General features: G+C 26.1%; 1 protein-coding gene across 6 annotated transcripts in view; it reads left to right on the top strand.

Moving 5' to 3' along the window:
• Window positions 1–514: 514 nt before the first annotated feature.
• LOC132924094 (acetyl-CoA carboxylase) overlaps window positions 515–26080 on the top strand; it is a 44049-nt gene continuing 18483 nt past the window's right edge. The window contains exons 1-2 of one of the 6 annotated variants that reach the window (XM_060988192.1): window positions 515–902; window positions 19335–19614. In XM_060988192.1, the coding sequence (XP_060844175.1) occupies window positions 19385–19614 (230 nt within the window). In that variant the 5' untranslated portion in view covers window positions 515–902; window positions 19335–19384. Of the gene's footprint in view, window positions 903–8715; window positions 8875–14443; window positions 14512–16695; window positions 16833–16916; window positions 17047–19334; window positions 19615–23996; window positions 24541–26080 lie in introns of those variants that run through there. The other 5 variants (XM_060988191.1, XM_060988194.1, XM_060988193.1 and 2 more) reach the window with 5 other exon arrangements.

Raw genomic sequence — 26080 nt, 5'->3', positions numbered from 1 at the left:
GCTTTAATCTGTATCAACGCTATATAGAATATCGGGCATAACGCAAGCCAATTATAATGAAAACAATAATTATTACATTAAGTATAATGAAATGTTTCGAATCTGCGGCGTAGTTTGCTTTATTATTATTGCACATTGCACACTTGAAGCAGTAATACGACTCGGCGTTAATAATAATAAAACGTAATCGTCGCAACTCGCAGTTGTCGAAAGACGTCATGATTCCAAGTAATTTTGCCCGTTTTGTGGGCCATTTATCGTGTCGACGTCCTTGCACGGCAGTTGCGCGCGCATTCCACCAGCCATCTTCGCCATCGCGGCGATCAGGATCGTCCGGCGACGATGAATTCCAGCCGCCGCCGCCACCGCCGCTTATTGGCGACCGTTGGACCCGGCCAACCACCGTTCGGCGGGCAGCTGACGGTCTCGCGTCTTATCATTCTCATTAGTTATCACAATTGCTGCGTTGTAGCGGAGAGCCGCCGCCGCCGCCGCCGCCACCGCCACTGATTGATTAGAGGTTATGAACTTTTCGTGTGTAGAGAATTATTATTCGACTTTTGTTGTATTATTATTACTGTATTTTAAACACATTATTATATTATTTTGTTGTTTAAATGTTTGACCGTTCGTATCTCCCGTAGGAATGTTGTCTAGTTAGTGTTATGGTTTTTTTTTTAATTTTCTTTTTTTTATTATGATTAAATCGTTGATTTTATTCCGTACCGTCGGTTAAAGAGACGCGTATTCTCACATCATCATCGTCTGTTCATCAAATGTAGTTTGTTATCATCGCAGTAAACGACATGTAAAACGTTAGTTTTTCCGTTTTCGTAGTACCCGCAAATATTGTAAACCGTCCCGCGTTTACACGAGTCAAGAGCAAGAACACGATCACACAGGTTGGTACCTACATAATACAGTTTCTACTTTCATTATAATTATTTACGTAATTTTACAATCAATTTTGTTTCGTGTTTTTACTTGGACGGGGTTTTTGAGTTTTGGTTGAATCATTTCCAATAAACATAATGTTTAGCTTCAGTTAGATACTGTCCAAGATTATAAATTAAAGGTTTGTGCATATTTGTGTTGTTGGAATCGTGATGCATTACCTACCTAAGTTTAGTTCTGCATTTACAGTTAAAATATGCCAATACCTACTATAAATAATGTACTTTTAAATGGGTTACTATCTGTATTTCAATATAATCTTATTATACTCTTTTACCTATCAATATAATAATTTAGTATATATGTTTTTAATATTATTATTATTTATTTACTAACATTCCAAAGGGTATAGATGTAAATTGGTATATACATTTTATAGATTGATAACATAATAAGTGGCATTACAACAAAAACTTTAAATTTAATACATAAATTAAATTTTTATCTTTGATAATGAATCGACAAATATCAAAATATATAATTTTATTAATTGAAAAGAAGAAACAACTTAAACTGATGCACTATAAAGGGGTTATTAGAATATATGATTATATTAGGAACTCTTAGTTGTATCATTCAGAATAATTCGGGGTGATTTATTATACCATTCGTTAATTTGGAATTAAACAGTGGTTTGATTTTAAACTGCTTAACTAGGTTTTTTTTTACCAAGTTATTCTGAGTCTACATCGAGAAAATAATGAAAAAAAAAAAATCAGCATTAAAGTACCCAAAATATTTTTGGTTGTCCATTTATTTTCACTCCAGGGATCCAGAGTCTGAATATTGATAACTGGCGAACTAGTTATCGGTCTTTGTTATAAGCTTAATTTTCTGAGACATTTATGATTGAATGGTTTTTCATTCATAATTAATTTAAATACCACAAATGTTTTTTCTTTGTAATTTGTCTAGTTGCTTTACAAGCTTTATTGATTAGGGTTACAAATTATCAATCTAAATTCTAGTATATTACAGTACTTTAAAGTGGCAAATTTCAATTTCCTACAAACTTTAACTACATATTGTTATTAATATTTTTTTTAAAAATTTCCATAAATATTATAAACATGAGAATTAAATCAGAGATTTGAGGGGAAAACTACACTTCAATTATAAACTTAAGAAATATGTTTTATAAGTATGTTATCATATGTTATCAATCGTATAATCAAAGGTTAATGGGTTTATTTTAGAGATAAATATTAGGTACACAGGAGCATTTAGATATAATTAAAGTATTCATTGTACACCATTTTACAAATTTCATAAAGTCAGTTTGTAATAGATTAGTATTGTTCAAATCTCACATTTTTATAAATAGTTTTAAATTATTGGCAAACAGAAGGAATTTAGAAGATTTAAATACATTGTTTAGAATTTTGATAAACATAAGGAATAGTAAAAGGGACAAATTTTCACCTTTCTGTACTTCTGAAGTTATTTTGAACTCTTGATATATAGAGTTACCATTTTGATATATTGGGATTATTTTGAGATATATGTAGATAACAAGGGTTAATTTATTCCAATTTTGTCTAATTTGGATTTAAGAATACCATGGGTTATCAAAAGCTTTTTTTAAAATTAATGTAGATCGGATTAACTTGGTACTCATTTGATATGGAATTTGTTATCTATGTGTAATATATTATTAGGCTAATGTTAATAAACATAGATAGTCTGAATCCTTGCTATGCTATTTTTGCATAATAACTCACTTAAAGCAACTAACTAGAGTTTGAAAAACAGTTGAAATTTAATAAGTTACTCAAAGAGATTGGGTAATGTTTAAGTTTGATATTTATTTCCAATTATCTCCAATTAATCAAATATTTCTAGATTAGTATTATTTAAGTAGTTTTTCATTTTGATTTTACACAATATTTAGCATTGGGTAGATAAATTAATTAATATAGGAAGTATGGCAATTAAATGACCGAACTGGTGTTGCTACTGACAAACAGCGAGCATGCCATAGCAAGTTTGAATATGTCTGTGGCTATTGATGCTTACTCCATCCTGAGTTCAATATTCATGGTTGTAAGTCAACCATTCTGATATAGTAATTGCCCAGTCAAGTCTTTGTGCTAGTGACTTGTCAGAAAAATGCAAAGTGTTTGTATGGAGCAACGTGTTAACCGCAAGTTTCTTCTAAAATTGGGGAGAACTGCTACAGAAGCTCAATCTATGTTTATAAAAGTGTACGGAAATGAATGTTTATTATACACACAATTAATATTTGAGTGGTTTTAAAGGTTTAAGGAAGGCTGTGAAATGACCAAAGACGATCTTAGACAACCCTCAACATCAAAAACGGAAACAACAACCAGAAAATTAATAAATTGATCTATGAAAAATGTTGCCTGAATATGAAAGCTTTTGATGAAATCTCAGGAATTAACGATGAAAGTGTCCGTCAGATTTTATATGAATCATTCAACATACACTAAGTTTGTGCAAAAATGATGCCAACACATCTTACTCCAGAGAAAAAGGAATTGAGAAAGAAATTTAATAAAGTACCACTATGTTGAACCTTCACTGTACCCGCCTGATCTAGCTCCATGTGACTTTTTTTAATTTTTAAAGTCAAATCTGTGCTAAAAGGGACATGATTTGACAGTCTGAAAGCAGTGAAAGCAAAAGTGACAGAGGTTTTCATTAAGCTGACAGAAGGAGATTTTTAACACTGCTTTGATCAGTGGAAAATTTGTATGGAGTAGGGATCAGTAAAGAGAGTTATTAAAACCGATTAACTTTCTAATGTAATTACTAATTAATGATCAATAAAATGTTTTCTAGCAACAGTCCGGTTATTTAATTGCCTCACCTTGTATAAATGGTATTTACAAAAACAAAAGAAAAAAAATCATTTAAGCAATAATGGTTTTTTAGATTACTTAATACTTTTCTAAGTACAAAAATAAATTATTTACTAATATTATTTGGAATTAATATGATCAATTTTTAATTTGTAGCAGTATGTGTACTACCTGTTTTCGAATTTTAGGTAGACATACATATATACACAAACACACACACACACACACACACACACACACACACACACACACACACACACACACACACATATAGTATAGTTAAGTGTAAGTTTTACCATGCATGATATTTGAAAACTTTATTATTTAAAATTTTCTATAATTTCACTCGGGTATCTAATAATTATTTAAGCATTCAACAAGCATTTCATCAATAGTTGCTGATAGCTTGTTGTAGTAAAATTATTTAGGTATAATTTTTAGTTCTAAACTTATGATGCAAATAATTATTCAGTTAACTATACATTTTATTATTATACCTTTAGTGCAAGAAAAGATTAGTGTAATACAAATAAGCCATGCTAAAATTATTTTTTAGACAATTATTGAAATGTTCATTTGTCCATTTTAAAAGTTTGTCATTTTTTTTCATAATAATTAATAATTACTACCTGATATCACCCCACCAATCATAAATAAAAAGGAATCATTGGAACTCTTTTTGATTATTACTAATTATTCTAATAAATTAAACACCTATTTTAAACAATTTTCTAGAATTCTGAATTGTATTATGATATGTAAGTATTTACTTATTTTATTATACCTGGATATAGGTACACAGAATAGAAAAAAATAACATTTACTTTTCATTGATAGATAACCCAAAAATAAATTTAATCCCATTTATCAAGGTTTATTTGAAGTCGACCACTATGTACTTAAATTAAATTTTAGTCTTAAATATTTCATTACAATGTGTTAATAAGTATAATTTTTTAGTTGCAATATTTTTATAAAACAACATAATGTGGATTTGTTTTATGTGCATAATAATTTATATTCTAGTATAAATAAATAAAATAATAGTTTTATTTTTATTTTTAATGAATTAAAATTTGATATTACTTTATACTTAATATATGTTATTATTCTATTAATATTATAGTCAAAGTAGAAAATCTGGGAATTTTATAAAATGCAGTATCATTTTTTCATAATGAAATATTGATAATTTAAAACTGATAATTTTATATTTTATTCTTAGTTCTTACATAATATTCTTGTCTTAACCCTAATCATGTATGATTGTGTCGTGTATTAATTATGTAATATGTTCTTGTTTTATATAAAATTTCTTAGTTATGAAAATTAAACTTAACGTACAATAAATAGGTATATAGAGGTTTCAAGGTATGTATACTAATGACTTATGGTACTACCAAACAAATTTTCTTGATTGATTTCCTTGGTTTTTAATTTTGAGTGCTAATATAAAAAAAAACCCTTGTCTAATGAATTATCTTAACCAATCTTGCCAATTAATTGACATTATTTATTATTTAGATATTTAGTAATCTAGTTAATAGATTTTAATAAAACATAAGAAAATGGGTTTTATTTAGAAAGATTAACACTAATTGAAACGTTAGAAAGAATATGTTAACTTCTTTTGTAATAATAAATAGATACTTTTGATGCATTGAATTATATTATATTTTTTAAACACCGGTTTAACTTTCAGCAGCATATCTCTATCTTTAAAATAATCATATAAATTTTTATTTGTAATTAGTCCAAACTGACTAAGCAATTATATTTAATTTAAAATTTATTCATCTTTAGAACTTGCTTATTTAAAATAAAAAAACAATTTTTATTCAGTTTTAATTAAAATTAATATTTAAAAAAAAATAATTTAAAGGCTTTCAAATTATGAAAAAAAATTTTATAAGATAATTAAGATGGTAAAATAATTTCTTTAAAAATATAATTTTTATTCTCTATTATAAGTATACTATTTCTCTCATATTTATTACGTTTCTGTCATTTTTATTATAATAAATTGAACATCAATTCAAATCACAAATTTAATCAGAGTTATTATTTCTAGAATGCATCATTTACTTAAAATAATTATTCAATTAAATAACTTATTCCTTGTTGTTTTTATTCATTATAAATTGTATAATAATTTATATTTATTAATAAATAATTTAATTATTTACAAATTGTGCACATTATATTAAAATAAAGTCAAAAACATTTGAATTTAGATGCATTTTAATTCTCAACAATTAGGAGTTATAACTATTTATGACCTATATTAGTTATTAAATATTATATTTTCCAGTACATTGATATTGTTTTTATTTATTTTATTTTCAAGTATAAACACAATTTATATATTATTTTAGAATAATACTTATTCCATTTGATTGCGTTAAATATGCATTAAGTCATAAAAACTATAAAAATTAGGTTGGACAATGTTTATTTTTTTACATTTATCTCTATTATTATTTAAATATTTATATTAATTTATATAGGGATGTTATAAAATGAAATAATGTGTTTAAAATTTATATAATATTACAAGTTCTACAATTATATCTATATACTGTGTTTTTTGTTTGATTATCATTACCATCACATCACAGTTATATCTAAAGTTAAATTGAAATTTGTATCTTTTGTATGAGATATTAGGAAACTAATTATGTTTTGGTTACAAAATATAGAAGTTATGAACTTTCAAATTATATACTCAACTTAATTGTTTAAATTTTAATACATAAAAATTATAAATTAATTTAGATGACAAACTAGGAATAAGATGTGATGTAGTTATTTGTACTAAATGACTATTAACATAATTTTATGGTATATCGGTATTGAGTTTTAATCTTTTAACAGCTAGTAATATTATAACAATTATTCTATAATAAATGAGAATTGTTTTTAGAAAAAAATAGTTATACCTATCATATTACTAATAAAAATTTAATGTATTATAATAAAAAAGCTTCAGATATATAATATACAATATATAGGTTTCCAGACTTAAAATTATGTCTCTTATACATTGATTTATTGTTGAATTCAATTTTAACACATTTTTTACAGTGACCTATTTAATGATGAGGGAAATTCTAACATAAAATATATGTGGTTTTCAGTTTTCAGTTTGTTTTTTTAGAAATATTCTGAAAAGATAAAGGCAAATATTTTTTGTAAAATTAATTTTTATTTTATGACTTACATTGAAAGTACTAATAAATGGTGTTCTTATTGATATGGTTTCAATATTGCAAATTTAAAATACACACATATTAGAAAATTGAAAATTCATTGATGCTAATTATAAATTATTTATGACAGGTATAAATTTTAAATCAAATCTTGTGTGTAGGTAGTAGGTATTATAATGTGTTTAAAAAATAATATTATATACTAATAATATAATATAATGTACTAACATAAAAATGTAGTCTACAATTTTATGTATAGAATTTCTTAAATATGTGGTTTTATTTTCATAATCCATTCAAAGCTAAAAAAACACACAGCATTTGTATAAGTAATCTGGTGCAGTAATATTTGTTCCTAAATTAATAATTTTATTTTATTTATCAATCTATTTTCATATTTAATATTACGAAAATAAATAATAAATTACTATGTTAATAGATATTTTTTAATTATTTATTAGTATGAAGAGGACGCTAAACCGCATTTGTTGCTCCATCTCATAAGTGCGGAATACATCAAATTTACACCCAGGAGTTCTTGTTTAGCGTCATTAGCTTAAATATTGGAATAAATTAACTTATTATAAAACTTGACGGTAAAAAGATTATTTGTGTTCGTATGTCGGTTTTTTAAAATAATTTCGTTTTTAATTAAGTTATGAGTATTTTTAAACTGCATTACTTTATTTATACAAAACTTACTAAAAGTTGAATTATCATAAAAATCCCCTATGTATTAACATAGATTATGTTCTTACTATCAAGTTTCATATTTGGTTAATTCACTCTAATATAAAAACTTACAGAGTTAAACATGAAATGCTGAGTGTAATTTTTTTATACTACGCACTCAAAAGACAGAAACAAATGCGGGTGCGTCTTTTTAATTAAAAATAGTTTTAAATAAATAAAAAAATTTTCGTATTTTTACCATGTTGGCTTATAGTTTGGTTACTGGTAGCTTGAAATATTAAGTCTCGATATTATGATACAAGTTTTCTTATGCATTCATATTCAATAAATTGTGTTGGAAATCTTTAACTAATTATTTTTATGAATAATGCAATATTTTTTAAATAGTTATTATTAATAGTATATTATATATTATAGCAAATATAGTAATACTACTAATACTGAATAATAATAATATAGTAATATTCAACATTATTATTTTCATTGAATTGAAATATTTATGTTGGTTAAATAATATAATTATATTGGATCAAATGATTTAAATGTTGGAAAATAATACGAGTTTCAGTCGAGTGTTTAACTCGAATTCTGTATGATGCTTGATTTTTTTTACAAGTTTGAAAGTTATCATTTTAAAACTTTTTATAAGAATAGGTACCCAATTATGTATTTTAAAATAATAACTTATTCACAATATTCAACATCAATATCATACAACATTTTTTAAAATGTTTAATTTTTTTTTAAAATATCTACTATAATAAATTATGTTAGGCTTTATATATATTATGTGACAAGTATTTTTTAAACTGATGTATATTATACAAACAATGATTCGTATTATATCGTTTATTTTATATTTAAAAATAGATATAAAATAATGAATATTGTTATTGGTTATTAAACGCAACCAAAGGTTTTTATTTTAAGGTCATAAAAAACTAAAAACTTCATCCATTTGCTGTTCATAACTGATAAATCGGGTGACTTTGATCCCCTTCTTTACGACCTCTACGAGTTTCACGATAAAGCCAATGATTTATCATTTATTATTCTTCTGACCTTTCGTGTATAGAAACATAAGTTTGCTCCGAAGCTCGAAGGTATTTTTACCGATTTTTTTGTTATAAGTGATGCTAGTTCAGAAATACAATAGTTAGTATACCGACAAGATTTTATTTCCATTAAAATGGGTAAGATACAAATTTACTATATACTAAATTATATTTTATTCATTTAATTTACATTTTCTGGTTGGTATTTTAAAATTTTGAAGTTTTTTGATATGTGATGAGTACCGTTAATTTTTTTAATCTAAAAAACAGCGTTGTAATTTATATTATATTAGAGAATACATATTACATAAAATATTAAAATTAAATATATAATATAACTTAAATTATATCCGATATAATATGATATATTTTATTATAATTTTAAATTTATGGCATTAGTATCAAACGCAAACAAATTGATCGAATTATAAGTTTTATAGTATTACTATATTTAAATAAACAAAATCGTATTAAAATATAAATTTAAGTATTTATTTAAAAGAAATACTTGAATTAATATAAATTAAAAAAAATTGATTTTCATTTCATCTGTAAAAATTACGTTTTTGCTATTAATAATTTTCTTAGTCTAAATACAAATAACAATAACTTAATAATGTTTTCATTCTGATTTTGATAAAATTATTATTTTCCATTCATTCAACATAAACATTATAATATATAGTTATTATTAATTATACGTAATTAATTAAATCATTAAGTATTATAGTTACTATTAATAATAAATAAATTGATAATAAATTAATAACTTACCCAGTACCTATATATATTGAAGTATTATTATTATTGGCTTCTTTTTTCTTTATTTTGTATAGTATATACTGTTTTAAATTAAACTACGTTTCTTTATAAACTATAATTTGATGTGTAAAGATTTCTTAAATAAAACATTGGGCTTGTTGCATTGTACTGTACATTTAATGATTCGTTTAAACTTTTAATTAATTGGAATTAAGCAAATTACATTATTTAATAACACGTAAATAATTTATAATATACGTGAAACAATAAATTTTGTTGTTAAAATCCATTAACAAAAATGACAAATTAATTTTTGTAATATGTACTTAGTGATAAATTTTGAACTTTGCTCTAGCTAAGGTAAACTTGATAGTAGGTACATTGTTGATATTGTCGGAGATAAAGATTATATTTAAATCAATATCTAAAATTTTAAATTACTTCAAATGTTATTGAAGAAAGATAAACATATGATATGTATTTAAATAAATCAACGTGTATTTGTGTATGACGCGTATGTTTTATGCATAATATATTTTATATTAATTCAAAAGCATAATTTTACATGTATATATGTTATTTTAATAAGTAACTAAATATATAAATATGTTTTAAAATAAAACCATTTTTCATATTGATGTTCATTTGATAATATAAACTATTTCAATATTAAAATAGGGGGAAAGTAGATAACCACTCTGCTATACCTCTTCATGGAGTACGTCACTGTAATGTATGTGTTAAATTTTAATTCAATATTAAATCAATACAAACGAAAAACAATTCTAAGCAAAGACAGCCTGTTAGTTTATATTACCTAGTATTTCAGGATATGTTTTTTGATATTGTTTAAAGTAATTTATTTTAATATTAATATTATATGGTTGGTCGATTTAATTTTTGTCATAAACATTTGCATTTATTTTATTGTTGTAATAGTAGGTATATATATAGTATATACTTATTAATAATAAGTTATTATTCTAATTTAAATATGAAAATTGTTTATGGTCATTCGTTTTTGGATTCTAACAAAATAAAAAATTCGATTTTGTCAAAAACTGATTTTTTGTTAAAATTTCAGTTTTCCCTAATTTTTTTGTTGTTTTTCCCCATTATTAAGAAAATTACTAAATTTGTTACTTTTAATATCCCCTCTTAATTATCAACTAAATTCACTATCCTACCAGAGCTACTGATGAAGTTGAAATTTTAAGTATTTTTACTGCTCCTAAAGCTGACGATATACGAGTTGTCTCAAAAATTAAAAACAGAAATTACACTCGTTATTATTATAAAATCAATTATTCATCTATCTACCCAAAAAGTCAGAATCTATAGAATTTATTAAAGTATATATTAAAATACTTGTATCGTCTTTACATAATTTTAAATACAATTAAAATGCAGTTTCAATCTTAAAAATATGATACTCATAATATATTTTTCGTGTATTAAAATATTTCCGTATTATTTTGTTACACTTTTGACGTATTATAATAATGGTATTCAATAGATGTACATTTTTAGTCAAAAATTTTCATAACTATTTTAAATTTGTGAAAAGGAATAATTTTGTCTTAGTTGTAGACTGTCGAATCAAGCTTTCAAATTGTCTTATATTACAAACAAATTTGAAATAAATTAATAAATAAATTGTTTAATTAATTTTGATAACATAATATAGGATAAAGAGAAACAACAGACTACTACGTCAATATATTGTTTTAGGTTCTGAATGAAATGGTAAAGTTATTGTTACATTTTTAGCCAATCTTTCAATATATTTGCATTTGATTTATTAGGGCAAAACAATTCTCTAAATTATTTGTAGTTTCTACTAAATTGTGCGGTGTCGTCTTTGAAATTTAAAGATTATTAAAAGATAGATAAAATACTCAATTAATTAATAATAATTTTATATTAAAACATTAACTATCCATGATGAAACTCGCGTATTTATTAATTTTATATTTGCATAGTTTAATCATATAGATACTATTTATTTTTTTTGATTTAGTATATTTAAGTAAATTTGTTAATTTAACAAATATTAATTGTGTTGCAATGAATAATTATATCGACATTCTTGTAATGTAATGACTAATGAGTAATGAGTAATATACTAATAACCAATATAATTCTCTGCTATTTAAAAAGTACTTAAGAAATCTTAAATTGATTAAAATGTCATTAATTATTGATAAATGTATTTGTTAAGGGCTTAATTTTCACATAGTAATTATAAATTTAGTTTTAATTTAATTAGTACGAGTATATTATTTGGGATTATTACATTTTTGTATTATTTATAGTAATGTAATGTAATATAATATAATATTTATTTTATATACATTTTAGATAAAATTCTTTTCGAATCTTCTAATGAATAATTTATTAATCCGTATCAATTTTTTTGTAATTGATTTATACGCTGGTATTGATAAATTTAAAGAAAATTTCAATAAAAAATATCTTAACTATAATGCTAAATATGATTGAATAAAAATGTATGTTATTACTAGTGCTTATACTATACCGAATTATTATATACATAACATGTTTTTAGGTAGTAGGTTATAGTTTATCGTGATTAAAAAGAAAAAAAGTGTATGTTACTTTAACATATAAAATCTATTTCTTACCTTAAATTTACGTAATAGTTGTAGTTAATCAAACGTTTATCGATACCTCATATTGTTGATTAGTGAATACATGACGTAGAATGTTTTGATATTTGTGTAAAACTAAAATACATTATGAATACATAAATAAGTTAAGATATTTTATGTAAATTACATTCATTTTGATTTAAATTATTTTATATAATCGTTTTTTCGACATTGTTTTCTAAATGTTATTCGCTGAAGAAATGTATTGATATAAAGAAAGCAATGTATAACGAAAATATTTATATTTATTTTATCGATTTCAAAAGTTTATAGTTGTATTATATTATTGGTTTAGAATTTTTGGATAAAACTTATTATTTATTAATATGTATGGTTGAAATATAGTGATATAGTATAGTAAATTAGTTCAAAAAATAAATTTGATTACAAGAATCAAAATTTTATATTTTTTTAATTTTCTTTATTATTGATGACATCATAACTAATTTTTCAGGAAAACCTTAACTTAACCATGTATCTGTGTAAATATACTGCTTTTTTATGCAAATACCTTCTTACGATATTATAATATATAGTTATATAAGTTTTTATTTATTTTTTGTTACAACTGCTGTCCTGTTTTTACCTTTATATTTATTTCAATTATACAATTGATTTGGTTATATTTTCAATATTTGTTATAGAGACAAATTTATTTATTAAGATAAATTTTGAGTTATAGATTTTGATTGGCGGAGATATGCATGAATAAATTTTTCTTTTGTCGTTTTTAAAAACACTAATCAATTCCAATTGGTTAACTGTAATTTTATGCTTTAATATTTTACAATAAAACCTTATATTTTGTTTATTTTCACAAGATTGTCATTTACCTACCATAAGTATAACCATACCGGCTTTTAATTTATTTTTAGAATAAATCGGTCCGTGATTAAATATTCCACAAATATGTTTATTTTTACTCGATACGTTAAATAAGTAACTACTTAAGTAAATAAAAAAGGTATTACTTGTTAACTTTAATAATTTTCTTCCACGTCTATATATAATTTAAAACTTTTACTTTGCAAGGAATTCTTCATGCATTAAAAGCACTTTTAGTAGCTTTTATAAGAATGGATTAAGTTAAATATTATTTGTTTTGCTTAAACGAGTAGCTTAAGTTTTTACCATACAAAACGATAGTGGTTGCTTGTGGTTGTCGTCACGTGCATGTAATAATAATATAATATTATAATCATACAAAAAGAATATTTTACAATTTGAGGCATAAGTATTTCAAAAACTATTAACATTTTTAAAACGACTTTTTATTTACATAATTTGAAGAAGAAAAATTTTTATTTTTTTGATTGACAGCGCGTACCCTATATCTTGTTATTAAAACATTTATTTATTTTTATAAAACATTTAATATATATATAATTATAGAAATTTTGCACAAAAATGAAGAAATATGTGCTTTTTTTCTAAACTGAACAAAATATTTAAAGTATATATATATATATGCATATTACATTTTTGATTTTTAAACAGTTCTAAGCTTTCTGGCTTGGTCTGTTATAAATCGAGAATATATTGAAAAAAATATATAATTAATATATAATTCTTACAACTAATAATTAATTCGTTTGAAATTTGATTTTTATTTATAAAAATATATTTATTCTTCGAAATATTAAATTTAAAATGTACTTATGCTGTCATAAAACAAATATTATAATCACTATATTTATAGTGATATTGATAAAAATTAAAAAAAATTTTTTTTTAATGCTAAATATGGTAAAAAAAATTTCAAAGATGTTAATTTTTTTCAAAATTATTAGCATTTTACGTTAAAAATTCTACCTATACAGTATACATATTGTTCGTTCTATTTACGACTAGCCACAAAACCAAAGCGAGCATAACTATACTATTTGAATAAAAATAGATAATTACTTGAATAATTTTTATTAAAAATTTTGTTAAAAACCTTAAAACAATTTTCAATAGCAATTTTTAATATTTCGTAAGTATATTAGTGTATTAAGTCGTATTTTACTAAGACATTTTTCTTTTTTCTTTCGTAGCATTACTCATTGGCTTATTTATATTTTTGTATCTATTAAAAGTAAAAAATAACCAAAAGGACATTATAGACTCTATGAAATGTTTAAAATATTCAATTACATACGAGTCATACGACATTAGTGGTTTCACTCCTTGGTTTAGTTATATAGTGGCATAATAATTGTGCGTAAGTGCAAAAGGTCAAATAAACGTTTATTGTGTCTACCAACTTAAACCTACTAGAGTTTAGTTTTACATGTGTTTCTTATAACTAAAGAGCTCTCCAATGAATTCGTCGGACCGTAAATTTAACATTGAGCTATAGGTAACGTATGCACTTATAAAATTGAATTATTGTTAACATGTGAAATATTTGTGAATTACTTTAACATTCAAAAATATAATAAATTAATTAAAACTGTAACATATTTATGTTGAAGTATTTATCTAGAAAATTAAAATAATAGTTTATACTTATTAATTTACAAATTATTGTAGGTTTATGAGTTTTGTAAATTAAAGTAGCACAATTTAATTTAAAAAAAAATTAGTTTTGAAATGTTAACTGTTGAAAAATATTCCAAGTAAAAATAATAACTATGTTTGACTTTTATCATCATAATAAGACTTGCGAGTAATTTAATAATATTAAATAATAACTAGCGTGATCGTGTTTGTACACCACAAATTCGTCTTCCTGTTGCCTCATACCTCTCATATTAAGCATATTAGATATGTTGATAATAATATTATATTATAATATTATGTTTGCTGTGCATGTTTAAAGAAAGCATTATAACGTTCGAAATTTCAATCACAGGATGTATCATATTACTATACATTGGTTTATCGGTAGTGATTATTATAATTTGTAGTTCTTACTTCTAACAAGACATTAATACTTAATAGTTATATTCAATATTATGCATAGGTTTGATAATTTCTCTACTTTATTTGCTCTTTCGATGTCAACCGTATAATATGATCATCTAAAGTCAATTTTAGTTTTGAAATTCTTAGTATAATATAAATATATATAAGTCTTTTTATAATATTACAATTTTTTTAACAAGTGTGAAATCATATTTCGTAGAACCATTATCAACCATTCATAATTAATTTTTTTATCATTTATTTATTGGTTCTAAAATGGTTCTACATTTGTTACCGAATTCTCAAGTTAACAGCATTATTATAATACTATTGATTTTTGATAAATATTTTATGAAAGTGTTTACATAGTAACTATATCGGTTTTATTGTTCTAATATATTATTTACTGTGACGTGTTTGTATTCGTTCGTGAATTATTTTTTCAAGTCCCAGGTGCTGAATGTATTTGGCCATTCGGGTGTTCAAACTTCTGAATAATAAAAAATATAAACAAATATTTAGATTAATACGGTCATACGGGTGTTAAGAGAATGTCACGCTCGTATGTGTTCTTCTTGTCCGAGTGCGTACGTTGTGGCAAATTTGCGTTCAGCAGGGTCAATTTTTTGTTGTTAAATATTAGAATGATTGATGACATTTTTCGAATTTAAAAAGACAGAACAATCTGTTTTTATATTATGATGATCTTTTACAATATTAAAATTTTTAAACGAATATTAGTGTAAAATATTATAGTTAAAAAATGCTCATAATTCTCATAAAAATTAAAATATCGAAAAAAAAACCAACGTACAAACATTTGTTATGTGGTTGTACATTACAACGTGTAAGACAGAGACAACACGCGTGGACGTCCTTAAATAATCAATAAAAAATGTAATTTGTAAATCGTAAAAGATTAATTTATTATTATTTTATAGGTATATATTTGTAAAAAGTCTTATAAAATAAGTAGAAATGTAAAAGGTTTATACCAAACTATACAAATTTAGTTTATATTTATTTATTGTTATTTTACTGTGATAAAAAACACAAATAGTCTAAAACAAGCTAATTTACATTACAATTAACGGAATTACGATAATTAATTTAAATATTTTAAAATACTTCTATATTTAATATGTAGGTACATTTAAGAATAATATAATATTTATAGTTTTTCAAGACAGTGACGTAATAATATTTTGTATTTTAAAGCAATATAATATTTAAAGTTATCTAAAATTATCTAAATTTTGTTTTTTAAAGTCAATGATGTTAAACTTATGTATTTTAATTTTATTCATCTCTTCTTTAGATTAATTTTAGGCCTGTTTTACTATTTTCCGATATCATAAGTATCAAAAGTTTGCATTAACTAGTTTGATAAACTGGAAATCCTTTAGTTTAAAGTTAACCACCTCGAGTAGAACGAGTTGAACCTTTCCGTAGTGGACACCCACCAAGGTCAAATTGTACAGCAGGTTTTTCCCCTTGATAAGAATTAACTTGAAATTGTATGGTTAAACTATATCGAGTCCTAGTAGTAGAGTACTAAATGTAATAAGAGATCTAACCTCTTTATGTCTCAGTAGTTTACTTAAATTCGCCAAACACTCATATTTAATTTATTTCTTATATGTTTAATAATAATAATAATAATTATTTAGAAAACAATTTTTTTTGTTTTGACCGTTGAACTTTTTGTTTTGTATTGTGCTTACTCATGTGAAAACGGTCGAACGCTCTCGATTGTACATCAGTGTGCCAAGGGTGAATATATTTGATTAAATCATTAGCTTAATTTTCAAAAACAAAATATTTTATTTATGTTACAAATATTTACCATATATTTGGTTCAATGAATTAAAAATGTTTCATTTTTTTTTCTTTATTACGCGTGAGTATTTACTAAAAATATATTACACTTTAAAAGTGTTGTTTACGGGTATTAATGGGCCAGAAGAACTTGTACTAGAAATTTCAGGTTAGTTAAGAATTAAAGTTTCGTATTCAATTAAAATATTATCGAATAAAGTTCTGTCCAAATATTATATAATGTATATTATATAATATATTATGTCATACAATGAGGAATTATATTTTTATTTCTATAAGAATAGAAATATTAATATGTAATTAAAAGAAGTATTTACTTACAGACATGATATAACGATTGGGTTTGGACCTAGATTTTGACTGTTTGGTGTGGTAGGACACTACTTATAAGCTGCTCGTTTCCATATTGATATTTATTATTTGTTATAGATCTTTATTTAATAGATCATTGCATTTTGAATTAAGGAAATTATTAAGCGGGCCCCGATTAACAATAATAAAATATTGAATGAACAATAGGGTCACCAGCCGATCAAATATATTATATATATAATTAAACAGTTTAATGTAATAACATTATTATATTTATTATATAATATATTGTAGAATATATTCTGTATATTATATTTCGAATACTATAAAAACCCTTAGGTATATTTTAAAATTTAAAACCATAATATGCCCAATGTTTATGTATATGAGGGTAAATTTTTGAAATTCATTGAATATTATATAATCAACAAGAAATAAGTTAGTTTTTATTACAATTAACAGTCTTAATACCAAAACTGCTTAATTTAAGAGTCCAAAAATAGTATATTTGGAATTTTAAAATCGTCACAGTAATTATAACAAATTTTAAAAATAAGCCATTAAATATTATTAAATTTGTAAGTATTTTTAAAATTAAAATAAACAAACTCAAAATGTTTATAATATAACATTATATTTATTTAATACTTAAATAACTTATTTCAAGTTTTTGAAACGGGGTTTTATCTTCCGATTAAATGTTTTGTATTAATCAATTTAACTTGCAGTTTTTCAGTTATAAAATCATTATAATAGAAAAACACTGTTAACAAAGGTGCGATAAACTTAAACGAAGTACACTCAATCGTGTATTTTATAATTAAATAAAAATCTTAAATCCTTATCAGCTAGTCAAATCTAATTAAATAATAAAAATATTTTAGTGCACTAAATTTAAAGTTATAGTGTTTTATAAATAATATGTTAGTGATACATTGGTATTAACTGTTATGTAAATTGTAAGTATTACATAAAAGCTGTATTAATACAATATAAAATGTGTTTAATATAATTATATAATATTAATATCAGTATTGTTACTATTTTTTTAATTATAATGTAGTACCTATACCTCGAAATCATGATTAAAATTTTCAAATAAAAATTTTTTTACTTTTGTAAAGTTGTATGACATTGACATAACTTTCTTTTCACGCACATCCGCGATTAACTATTAAGTTGTTTGATTTAAATCTCTCCTTCCAAGATACTAATTAATTTCATAGTATTTTTTGACCCTGACATGATTAGTTTAAAAAACCGACACGATGAATAAGGTGCTTATTTAAACTTAAGAATGGTAATGTCATATTACTTCTAATTTATAATCTAGATTTTAGAATTCCCAATAGTTAAAAGCAATTAATTATTATTAATGATATCAGTAAAATATACAAATAAATAGTTATATTTAGTTTATAAACTAATGATTTAAAGTCTGGATTTGTAGGTAATATACGAGTATATATCTTTAATGATTCTTATTAGAATACTTAAAACATTTTAAGATAAAAAATGAAAATTACGACAATTGTAACTATAAATTTGTCATAGTTTAAACTAACTGAACTTTAAATAGTTCTAATCCTAAGTATCTATTTTATAAAGTAATTATAATATTATTACGTATGAATTAATATAAATGTATAGATGTTAATACACAACCAAAGTATTACTTTATTTATTAGTTATTAATTATTCAAGTTATCGTGTTGAAGTACATTTAAATTTTTTATGTAATAATAGGTATTATATAATATTATATTTTGTATGGAGTAAAGATGGTTATTTATTATACTAATACTCAATTATATTTTAAATTGTATCATTGTATTGAAATATTTATTTTAATTGTTTTCTTTCATAATTTATTATGCATAATTTAGTAAATGGATACATAATTTTAAATTGTGTAATATGTATATTATTTTATATATAATATTTTTTTAATTATATTTCTATAAAATGTATGAACAATATTTTTAATTATTTTTTGTTTGATAAGAATGGTTAGATATTAATTTTTTTCAGTAAAATTACTGTTTAAATACATAAATTGAAATAATTACTACTATTACTCTATGATGATTGTAAATGATAATTGTATTCGTTTTTTTTTTGTAGAGAGCACAGATTGCAATAACTCTGAAGAAGCTGTTTTAATTGATGATAAGATGAGTTCCGAAACAAGTGGTGGTGTAAATTTTATTGTCGGCGACGAGGATGGCGTTGATCAAGCGCCTACCGAACTCGTCAATGGAGATTTAATGAGAGCTTTAGAAGAAGAGAAACATGAAAATACTGATTCTTTCCCTTTAGGCAAAGAAACACGTATGGGCGTAACATCAAATAGCAGCTCTTATAACAACATGTTTGGCTTAACAGAAAAGAGGAAACGATTAAGGTATCTAACTTATTATTTTCTTTATAATATATTTATAATAATTTGTTGTTAGCATATAAGAACTTTTAAGAACTATTTAAGAATGTGACTTATGTTTGTCATTCAATTTTTAAATAATTTTAACACTGGCGTGGTTAATTTATGGGCACATTTTGCATTATAATTTTAAAATTAACGGAAAATAAAAATAAAAAATTTTATATTTATTATTGTTATAGATGTGAATAGCATTTTTAAGGATTTTGAACATTAAAATTAAATGTTTTTAAAATATTAAAGCGTGTATTTAAATCACTGGAGTGCGTTATGATTAGATTTTATAATAATATACTTAATTTGCAAATTTATGTAAAAAAGTACATTCAATATCGATTTGATTTAAAAAATAATGTTGAATAACCTTATTATTATATTTTCGAAACTGTTTGAATTAGTACATAAATTATATTACGAAGTTTTAATCGAAAACAATGACGAGCTGAGAATTAACGAGTAACTTAATATATTATATATCTACATGTTAGATTATTATAAGACGCAAAGCCTCTTTATACATTTAATTAAATAATTGGTTAATTTATATCAACTTTGAACTTTCAAAATTTTCGAACTTATATTGTTGGTGGATTTTAATACTCATAGCAAATTAAATAAATTGTATACATACTTATTGTATATCATTGTTTTTAAAATTTAGATTACATTTCTTATAATTATCGTTTTTATAATGGGAAAAGATACAATTGTGTACACCTACAATTAATATTATAGTGGTTAAATGTTACATTAAATCTAATTAGAAAATTGGTTGTAAGATGTAAATTATACTATACGATATACAAAAATAAAAACTATATAATAATTAAAATTAGCTACTTATTATAAAGTACCTATTATAGTAAATATTATCATTATGAATTTACCTTTATGCTTTATTATATTTTTATTAGCTTCAACTATGTGTGGTTATTTGATTTTAACTAACATTAATTACGTATTATAGATATTTTTAAAACGGAAGTTTGCCATTTTACGATTTATTTTAATACACATCATCATACATCATTTGTTATTTACTTCATTTTCTAAGTATTATTTCAGTAAAGAATTTATCGTTGATGTTTATTTTTCTGTATTGACTAATTTTAAAATTAGCATTTACTTTATAAACTAAGCTTTGAATTGTTTTTTGAGTTTGGTTTGATAAAAATTATAATATACTGCCCAAAAATCAGCTTACTTAAAAAGTTATAATCAGTTGCTTAATTATTCTTTTTAATCATATATTTAAAGTTATGATTAATTTTACTTATTTATTATGTATTCGTGTTTATCTAGGGCCAAATTTTATGAATTAATTAGAATATTAAAATATTTTTGAGTATGTTCCTTTATAGAATTAACATTTTTATAATTCTCCATGCATTGGGAAATCTTTTTTTTAAAGATACTAATGTGGTTTGTTCAGCTTATGTAAAAATCATTAAAATGTAATTAATACATTTTTTTTCACGTTAATTAAGGCGAAAATTTACTGACAGAACTCATCAACAATAATATTTAGACACTGGGTAATTTTTTGTTGTGAATTCGCTTATTAGTCCCTAATGAGAGTATATGCGTAACTGCAGCACAACATAATACGTTATTTGATCGCGAAGTGCGGTGTTACGTATTAGGCAAAATAAATATTAGTATCACTTGAAATAATGACATATTGCGTGTATAAAAAAAACCTTTAGAAAAAAAACGTTCCGCGCTCAAACCTCTAATTGATATTATACCTATTCATATTCTGTACTGTGCCGAATGCGTGTAAATAATATATTAAAATATGTGTTGTTCCTTATTGTAATTCTGAGTTGTGACCGTAAAATATGCGGTAAACGAGTGAGCTGTCACACTCCTGGTGAGCTATTGTCCAGGTGAAGTTATCTACCAAAGACAATTAGGTATAGCATTGCATCATTTCTACTGATGTTATAATCACAACACAGTATTTGAAAAAACAGAATATTTTTAGACTTTTAAATAACAAAATAAAAATTATACACAGTAGTTTTTAAAATAAAAGTGAATTGGTCATTCCTATATATGTAGGCGGTAATGAATAAGGACTTAGCAACGTTTTTAGAAATTCTATTCCCTAAGATTGTTTGATTAGAAACAAAAGTCTTGATTTAACGATTACGTTATAGAGGTCTATTCTATATCACTTTATCTTTGACAGCTTATAGCGTTATATACATTATAATATATAACTTATATTGGATAACAGGGCATAGGTTAAAGTATGCCAATAACTTACTGTAAGTTACTTACACGTATTGTTTCCGTCTTAAATTATCGAAAATTTTCGTTCAACTGAACCTATTTTGTGTTATTAAAGTGAATTAGCCTGTTATTAAATTAAAGGTAAGAATATTATCAAGGGCATCTCGTAGACTTTATTGATATTTGCTATGTTGTATGTATATAAGACGAAGATAAATATGATAAGTCCTTGTCAAAGGATGTTGTTAATACTTGATTTTTTTAATTTGTACTATGACATATGTTTGAATTAAACACAAGAGGAGCAAATAATATTACCTATAATATTATACATACACGTGAACACGACAATAGTCTAAATACATTAAATAGTATATTTTTATAACGTATTGTTGTACTTTATCTCATGAAGCTATACCAATAAATTATATTATATAATATATTATTATATGTAGTAAAAATTTCAACAGACATTTTACGTATGATAGATTACCTGTAGCAAAACGCCTGGTTTGTTCGGTCTTTTCGGTCTTTGTTGCGCACCTAATTTCTATACTTGTCACCAGTAAATAATTGCTTTATATTAATGCCTTATTTACTGTCGTCGATAATCAGCGGTGGTTCGGCAGCTTCGTTGTGCAGCTGTAAAATGGACCGCACGTAACGATCTTGGGAAAGGTTGAGGGGTGGGTTAAATAAGGTGCTGCGAATTCGAAATTTACATATTATTCATCGTTTTCCTGTCGTATCTCGCCGATAACATCCGTCGAGTCGAGTAGGTATATAAACGATAAAATATATTATTACAATATTATGACTTCCGACTGTATGCCATAAATCATCAATATTGCACTGCAATGTCGTGTATCTATTGGCTGGCTGCATACAATGTGTACTATACACAATTTTAACGTTATCGGCTGTATATAACTAAATCTTTTCGCGGTTGTATAGCGCAGTCTTATTCGCGTTCGACTGTTGTACGCGCGGTCGCGTCCGTTTGCAGTCATCGGATTTTCAATTTTGGTTCCATTTTATGTCTTGTGTTCTCTGCGTCGCAGTCGTGTTAATTATTAACTGCCTGTGGAGTGTGAGTACCCGTGGGAACGCTACCGTATAGTACACAATACAGGTATCCACGTCGTCGCAGGCAACTCATTAATATAGTTAATTACTTTTATATCAATCGCATTGGAAACCGTAAAACGATATATTAATTGATGTGTTCACGCGCTGCACAACAATCGTATTATAGTAAGTGTAATTTCGTGTCCCACACATTATCATCCGACCCGTCCGCCCGTTTGTTATAACATAATTTTGTCGGTTTCTCACGTGCCGTTACCTGTGTATACTTATTATCACAATAACAATAATATTATATATATAGTTTACGTACGTTACATCGGTTCGCCGCCGCGAACAATCTTCTACACAGACACGCGTACACAACACGTTTACCGCCACCGGTGGTCGCCGTCGGCCTTGGCGGCCGCGTGCAGCGGCGCTCTGTTCGCACGGTGACCGCGACGGGATCCCCTCGTGCCATAGCGATCGTATTATTATTATTATTATTATGTGTCGACGTAACGACCGCTGCGACGGTCAATCATCATCATTACGATCGTCTTAACGTCATTATTAACAACGCCTAACGATGTTATTAAATATATTATTATAAAAATAATAACAATTTATAACGCGGCGAAATTTATTTATAAATAATAATAATACGTAAGCGCCTAATGATTATAATAATTGTTGTGCGGTGGTTGGGTGGCGATATGTTGTGATATTCGTATGTCGACAGTCCGACAGAGTTGTTGTTCGGTAGTTGGTGTGTGTAATTCGCACGTCGAAGAATTCCAAAAAATAAAAACAATAATATTTTGGCTCGATCCTCGTGTAGTCGTCGTGTCGTCCATGACATGTTGTTATAATAATATCAAATCGTATCACAACATATAAATCACACACGTAAAAATACACGACCGTCTTCAGGCGTGTGCGGATACCTACGCGACCACTATCACCGCCGTCGCCGCCGCCGCCGCTGTCGCCATCGCCACCACTACCGCCGCCGCGGCCATCACCACAACACTGTCCGACGAGGCAGCTTAGCAGCGTGTCCTCTGCCGCCGACTACAACCGCCGGCGCCGCGGTCACGATATCATCGCCGACGCGCGTGACGACGAGCCGATCGCTTAACCGGACAGAAACACCCGCGTGTGTGTCCGCGAACGCGCGCCGTATACCCGTGTGCCAGACAGCCACCGACCAACCGCGCGCGACTCACGGGGCCGAACGATGCTCCAGCAACGCAGGAACTCCAGGCGGTTCGTCCTGTCCGAGCTGCGGACGTTCAGCGGCGGCGGCGGTATCGCCGCCGCAGCGTCTGCCGCCACGGCCGGCGAGGAAGCGGAACCCGCGGACGTCGACTACGACCCGTCGTCGACGGCCGCCGCCGATTCGGACGACGCGGACGACGGCTTTTGCATACAGCTGGAACCGATGGCGGCTCCGTCCCCGCGGCCGAAAATGACGTTGGCCGACCTGTCGTCGCTGCAGCGTCAGCACGACGACGGGCTTCCGCCGTCCAACCACGAAATCGCTCAATGGAAATCGATTAAAAACCTCAAGTCCGGCATCACGTAAGTGTCCTGCAAACACTGCTGAGGGTTAGCCCGCAAATGCCGCCGCGCGTCTAACATGTAACAACCACGTCTGCCGTCCATATAATATATGATTATATCGTTTATAATATATATATATATATATATATATATCACATAATATTATTGTCGTGTACAGATCGTAGTATATAGTGGTGCACTGCATTTCGTTTGTACGGAAAGCTTGTCTATATTTATTATATACTATCTAACTGTGTGTGTTCGGCGTATCGCATCGAGTGAAGTTACAATAGCTATTTTTATACTAAAATAGTTTGTTATTGTTTAACGATTTGACAACATTTTTCAAATATTTTTGCGGGCACATCCGTGTTCAAAAATTTAGAGAATTTTGTCATCACCACCTTTGATTGCCGCACATCGAGTACTATTGTGTATATTAATATGCTTTTTATTCACATTTTTATAAGCACATTATTATCAGTACGACTTTCCGCGATCAAACGAAATGCACTGTAGTATTGACACCTGTTCAAATAATATATTACCTAATTTATATTCTATTTTGATTAACGTACACCTTTACCTATACATACTATTGTTACGTATAATATACTTGCATACCGCACTTGTATAATAATAATAATACCCGGTTTCAGGTCTATATCACGCCTCTTTACGCACTTTAATTATAATACAGCAGTGTATACACCAATGTACAATATATATATTTATATTGCCTGTGGCTGCAATTAACACGCGTGGTGTAAGAGATTTCGGTGACTAAAAGATTTAAATTTTTATTACTTTTTTCAATCGTACACATCATATACACACACACATTTCACGATTACATGATATACACACGGTAATTGAATAATTAGTCAGTGATGTTCAAATCACTTAACACTTAGTTTTCTATTTTTTTCGTTCAATCCGTCGTATAATATATAATGCACCATAATAAATTGTACTTCCCTCTGCCGTCTGCATTCTAATTCGAGCACTTTTTTAGGTTGGGTTTTGGTCTTATCGTTATTATTATTGCCGTACGAAAATTTCATGTGCTGCAAACTATAACTCAATTAGGTCTAATCAATTGGGAAAAGTGTACGAGTGATAACATGGTGATCTATTGTATAGCTACACTGCCAACACTAATTTTTTAAATCAATTTTCATGTTAATGAAAGAATAATGTTTTACAATTCAATTTGAAATAGGTATTATAAGGCATTTATTTAACACTTCATATTTTTTAAAAAAATAAATAAAAAATTATCTGAAAAAGATTGTAGTCGTGTAAAATGGATCACCACAGAATATATATCACTGATAATCAGGTTTCGATATTTCGTTGAGAAATTTTTCTGCGCCGCGGCCTATAATATTTGCTGCGTAGGACGGGTTTTAATGCCAAAAACGTATATAAAACATGACGGGTCTTATTACGATGCTACGAGCCTGTTTTTGTTATTCCGTCATCTAAAACTTGCCTATACATTCGTGCGTGCCTTTCTTGCAGGTTGCAGTTATATTCTGTATAAGTCCAAACGAAG

The sequence above is a fragment of the Rhopalosiphum padi genome, chromosome 3 (genome assembly GCF_020882245.1).
Source record: "Rhopalosiphum padi isolate XX-2018 chromosome 3, ASM2088224v1, whole genome shotgun sequence".
Classification (NCBI taxonomy): Eukaryota; Metazoa; Arthropoda; class Insecta; order Hemiptera; family Aphididae; genus Rhopalosiphum; species Rhopalosiphum padi.
Note: the sequence above shows the minus strand (reverse complement) of the source record. Positions and strands in the feature narration are given on the sequence as shown.